The sequence below is a fragment of the Lathyrus oleraceus genome, chromosome 5 (genome assembly GCF_024323335.1).
Source record: "Lathyrus oleraceus cultivar Zhongwan6 chromosome 5, CAAS_Psat_ZW6_1.0, whole genome shotgun sequence".
Taxonomy (NCBI): Eukaryota; Viridiplantae; Streptophyta; class Magnoliopsida; order Fabales; family Fabaceae; genus Lathyrus; species Lathyrus oleraceus.
The window spans coordinates 3,710,785-3,715,885 of NC_066583.1; the positions used below are offsets into that span (position 1 = coordinate 3,710,785).

Below are 5,101 nucleotides of genomic sequence, written 5' to 3' on the forward strand. Positions count from 1 at the left end.
ATTGATATACATTATCGGCATCACTATCACTAACCAGTCTACTATACTTATCAGCATTGTTGTTATACCAACATAGCCAATACTCTGAGTGCTCAAGCTCAGTACATGTTGCTTCAAATAAGCTTCACCTATCTGGATCTATTTCTACATCATGCTCATTCCCCCTGTCTAATACACTAAACAGTCCTTACCAAATCTACCCCCTTAATGAAAAATCAAACTGAACTTCATAAAATTCAAGTTTCAAGAAGACACGATGAACAGAGCTGACTCTCCTTCTAAAAGGAGGAAAAAAGATATTATATATGAGATCAAGTTCCAGAGATGCGATTGTGTGTTACTAGGTGATGAAATTTGCATTTCATCATCTTCGTTGCTCCATCTCCTCCCACAACATGAGTTTCTTTTTTCTTCCAACAAACAAAACCCTAATTTACATAGACTAAAAGAAAAAGATATTTTTTGAACAACATTGCATTTTTGGTGGGGAATAAAAGAATATCCACGTATGTAATTTGTTGAATATAAAACAGATACTCCCTCCGTTCCTTTATAAGTATCACTTTCTTGCAAAAAAAATTGTTTCTTTCTAATTGTTACTGACAAAATTCAAGGTAGTATTAATTGAAATTTTGTCAGAATTATCCCTAAATAATTATTACAGAGAGAGAAAAGATAAAGTGAATGTAATAAATAATTAAGGATATTATAGGCAAAAGAAAAATTATTGTTTGAAAAGTAACAATAATGATTAGCTTCCTTAGTATATGTAAAAAGACAAAAAATGACACTTAAAAAGGAACGAGGGAGTATAAAACAATTTCACATGTGCACCTTTTGCCCAATTACCTTTTGTATTAACAAAAATCTAATACCGAAGACTAACGTTAATAGAAAAGTGAGATATAGGACAAAAAAAAATACAGAGACCAAATTCAAAAACACGTTAACTTACATGAACGAAGAGAATATTTAAGCCTAAAATAAAAGAGATAAATGGCGAGTCCGTCTAAAATTTATCAAAATCCAGTTCAAATTAACAGAATCTAACAAAACTCTGCCAGTTCAAAGTCGTATGGTATTACTAACTCAGATCCCTGTTAGTATTTTCTTGGACAAAGCTCAACTTAGTGCGAAGAAAAACAATAGCCATAAAAATGCTCATAAGCTACATACAGGTTACAACACAGACTGGTCTTTTCAACCTAAATTTTAGAACTTCTTTCTCTCTCTCCAACCTAGTCTATTACATGATTCTGTACTCCGTGGAAGGGTCTCAGTCTCGCAGGACTGAGCTAGAGAAGAGTTATTAATCTACTTCTTCTTAGATTTGCTTGACGTAGACCGAGTATACGCAGTTCCCTGAATACCAAAATGCAGGTTAACAAAAGCAGTATCGACAAATCAGCGATGTAACGGTTACATCAATAATTAGATATACAAATTTCAGGGCAAAAGTACGAAAAGAAGGGAAAAGGGAGGAAACAGATGTCAAAAATCAGAAACAGGAACACCACATACAAATTTAGAAATAAGTGTCGCAGACAATAAAGCATTAGCACATACCTCAAGCCATTCATCCATTGAAGGATCTGTAGTCTTAGTCCCAACTTCAACTTTGGAAGATCTTTTTGGTTTCTGAGCAAATATTTACGTGCAAATAATCAGGAGGATGCAAATAATACTCACGCGGTAAATGGAATTATTTTTTGAAAAATAGAAACCACTGGATTACCTTAAGGTTCTGTATTTGACCATTAATCCATAGCCCAAGTAGGACAAGAAGTGCAGTTCCAAGAGTAAAAAGAAAAGCAGATTCCATGCTGAATAAAACACCAGGCTCAACAACTTCAATTGTTCCATTATAGAAGGTGTTTTGGTATGGATGTTGGTCTATCTCATATACAATGGTCCCCACAAGATCAAACGGTCCAGGCTGCACAGAAAAAGAAGTGGTCAGGCATGACATATATAGATGTTTTTGAATGTTACTAATTGATAAACTCAAAGCATCAACCTTGCAAAAGGTAAATAATACCTGCAAGAACTTGCTGACAGAAAATATATATGGGAAACTAGCCTGAGCTGATGATGGCACAGAGCCATTGTTGAAAACCTGAAGTTATACACACAACACAGTTATGTAATACTCTTGACTAAAAATAGTAGCACGGAATTCAAATCGACTGATTCACCAACAAGAAGTTGCAAAACCACACAGACAACATATTAACAATAATAAGTTTGACAGAGTTATTGGTTTATTGCAATTGCATCAGACTTCCAAATAGACTTGGAGATCTATGTAGCCAGATGGTTGGGCATCATCAATCTAACAGAGCCACAGGCTGCCATATACTATGGAATAGAGAGATGCTGAATGAAATATAAGGGAAGAAAACAAAGCCAAAAGAATCATCCTCATACCTATTTTAACAGACAGTATAAGGATTTTGAATCTGAGGATCATATAAAAATATGCTAAACATCCTTAGCCCATAGAAGCGTGAATAAAAAACTCAAGGAATTGGTCATCTCTGCTGTATTCACAATTTCCCCTTGTTTCTTTTGTTTAAATTTTTTAAGCCGTTGAGGATATTTTACTGTTACCCCTGATTCATCATTCTACCCAGTAGTATTTGTTGCGATACAAGTGAGGTAGAAGTCTCACATTGATTGGAAAAGTGGAGGTGAATATGTGGTGTCTTGCTCGACCCAATGTGGATGTCCCCTTATTACTTCTTTTCTACTAAAAAACAAAACCCCGTGCTCTAAAAACCAATCTTGAATGAAAAATACTGTTCATGCCTTTGTATAAATGTGAGTGTTTAGATGGAAGAATTTGGAGGGCTAAGTTTGTATTTTGGTAAATATTTGATAGTTTAAACAAATTGAAAGAATAACATGATAAATGATCATACTTAATGCATTTTTAGAAACATTTTATAGTTTCCTTAATTTAGAAAAGAAAATAAGTTTTCTCTCCCATCCAAACATACCCCTAAAGCAACAATTATCTTCGAGATTTTGAAAACCCAAATATACCAAATACTTTAATCCACTAAGCAAATGTAACATACATAATAACAAACAGTTGCCGCAAATTATTTCCGAACTTAACCAATATACATATATCAAATTTATATTGATTCTTACAGGTAACAAACATAAATAAAAGCCGATGAGGATGCTTCCATGAAAGTAATATAGTTGAGAACTGAAATGATTACTGAACATATATAAACAGATTTAATTTGGAGATTCAGTACCCAATTTCTACCTGAACAGTAAGGTTTTGAACAAGAAGATGACGATCAAATGGAAGATGAACACTAGCCTTAATAGCAACAACATTCAAACTTGACTGCCCTGTTTTCAATCCATAAAACAAATTTAAGCAACAAATACATTATTCTTTCTTTTTTTGTTTTGATGGGCTCCAACCCTAGCAATAAATTCTATAACTGAATAGAAAACACTAAGGAGTGTTGAGTTTTAGAGGTTTGTCAAGACACAAATGAAATGCTTAGTAGCTGCATAATATTAACAGTGACAAGCATAATCAGTTACCATCATTTTTCAGACCAACAAGCAGCTCTGCCTCTTCACCACCTTTTACCACTACATCAAATGAACAACAAAAACAAAAATTAACAAGTGATTTTGAGGAGATAATTCATTCATTATAATCCAAACCTCATCTTAATACAGAAAGATCTTTACATCTTGCAATATTCTTAGGGAAGACACAGATGGTATCAACTCCCGGAGCAGAAGGAAAGCCTCCATCCGCAAAGTCTTGAGCGTCATCAGTTTCATCACCAACAATTCCAATGTCACTCACTTCACCAGCATTCGCTGCAGCTTCATCTGACTGACACCTAACAACTAGCAAGAAGAAGAACCACATTTAACGACGATCATCGGTCACTCGCAGAATACACCCATATACATAATAAAACACCAAAACATGTATGGAAATGAAATTGTTTCCATAGTAGTTTCTATTTTCAGCAATAAAGTTGTACTAAATCAGTGTACTGTTTCATTGATTTCCATCAGTTAAGGATACCAAAGTTTATTCACATTTCATTCTAACACTAATCTGACTCTTTACATACACAAACGCACAAAGATTGAGGGATTTGCTTCGGCCATACACACACAAAAAAAAAAAAAAACTAGTGTAAAATCAACGCATCATAATTCATAACTTGATAAGCATTTACTGTAAATTGAAAATTGAAAACATTACTACAAAACAGAGCATTAAATCACAATCAATTAGGTCACCGAATTAATAACTCACAATCCCAAAAAAAAAGTCAAACCCTAGTCCAAAAAAAAAACGAAAACAAATTTGAAAATTTAACAAAAACGGAAGCAGATAATCGCAATTAAACTAAAAAAAGGAACAAACTACGCATAATCTAAGAAAATCGTCATGAGATAACAAACGAGGAAGATTGAAAAACTGAGAAAAGGAAAAGGAGATCTAGACCTTGGAGGAGTGGGGAAGCGATGAGGAAGAGAATGAAGGAGAGAATCCAGAAGTTGTTGATGAGCGCCATGTGGATGGTTCTAGGGTTGTGTTGGAAATGGAAATGGAAGTGGAAAAGGAATGTAGTAGAAACGAGAAAAACAGAGAAAGAAGATGGAATGTGTGAGTGATAACCGTTGTCGTTTCATTCACCGTGTACAGAACAATGCCGTCGTTTTGATGAATGAAATTATCGCTACTTTTACTTACTTGACTTCACTGTGAAATTTGTTATTATCTACCATAATAAGTAACTTTCTCTTGTAGTAGTAATTTCCTACTTCTTTCATAATAGACCTTGATTTTAATATTTTGAGATTAAATTAATAAAGGAGTCATAGTTTAAACAAACAGTTTATTCATTAAATAGAAAGAGTCATTAAATAGATCAATTTGGTTCATGATGAAGGTAATTAATAGGGATATTAATCAATGTTAAACTCAGTAATAGTCATACTTTATGAAAATTATGATGAAGGTGTTGGAAAACACAATTTGTTAAGTTTTACTTAAATTGTTGTAACGATTCTGGTAGTAATTGTAGCTCACTTAAAGTTGTTT

At 33.6% G+C, this 5,101-nt stretch overlaps 1 protein-coding gene across 1 annotated transcript; it reads right to left on the reverse strand.

The window, feature by feature from the left end:
• Positions 1 to 1,058: 1,058 nt before the first annotated feature.
• LOC127081275 (translocon-associated protein subunit alpha) lies at positions 1,059 to 4,790 on the reverse strand. Its single transcript, XM_051021546.1, has 8 exons — positions 4,502 to 4,790; positions 3,724 to 3,888; positions 3,571 to 3,621; positions 3,281 to 3,369; positions 2,039 to 2,116; positions 1,736 to 1,936; positions 1,567 to 1,638; positions 1,059 to 1,362 (listed from the first exon to the last, which is right to left on the reverse strand). The coding sequence occupies exons 1-8, from the start codon at positions 4,569 to 4,571 to the stop codon at positions 1,315 to 1,317; spliced, it is 774 nt and encodes a 257-aa protein (XP_050877503.1). The 5' UTR covers positions 4,572 to 4,790; the 3' UTR covers positions 1,059 to 1,314.
• Positions 4,791 to 5,101: the final 311 nt, after the last annotated feature.

What these genes read in the sequence shown, in the direction of transcription:
- LOC127081275 (XM_051021546.1), bottom strand. Translation starts at nt 4,571, where the DNA reads ATGGCGCTCATCAACAACTTCTGGATTCTCTCCTTCATTCTCTTCCTC. An exon ending in TGTTGGTCTGAAAAATGATG is followed by an intron (nt 3,370 to 3,570) that starts GTAACTGATTAT and finishes GATTGAAAACAG; the next exon opens with GGCAGTCAAGTTTGAATGTT. An exon ending in TTCAAAACCTTACTGTTCAG is followed by an intron (nt 2,117 to 3,280) that starts GTAGAAATTGGG and finishes GTATAACTTCAG; the next exon opens with GTTTTCAACAATGGCTCTGT.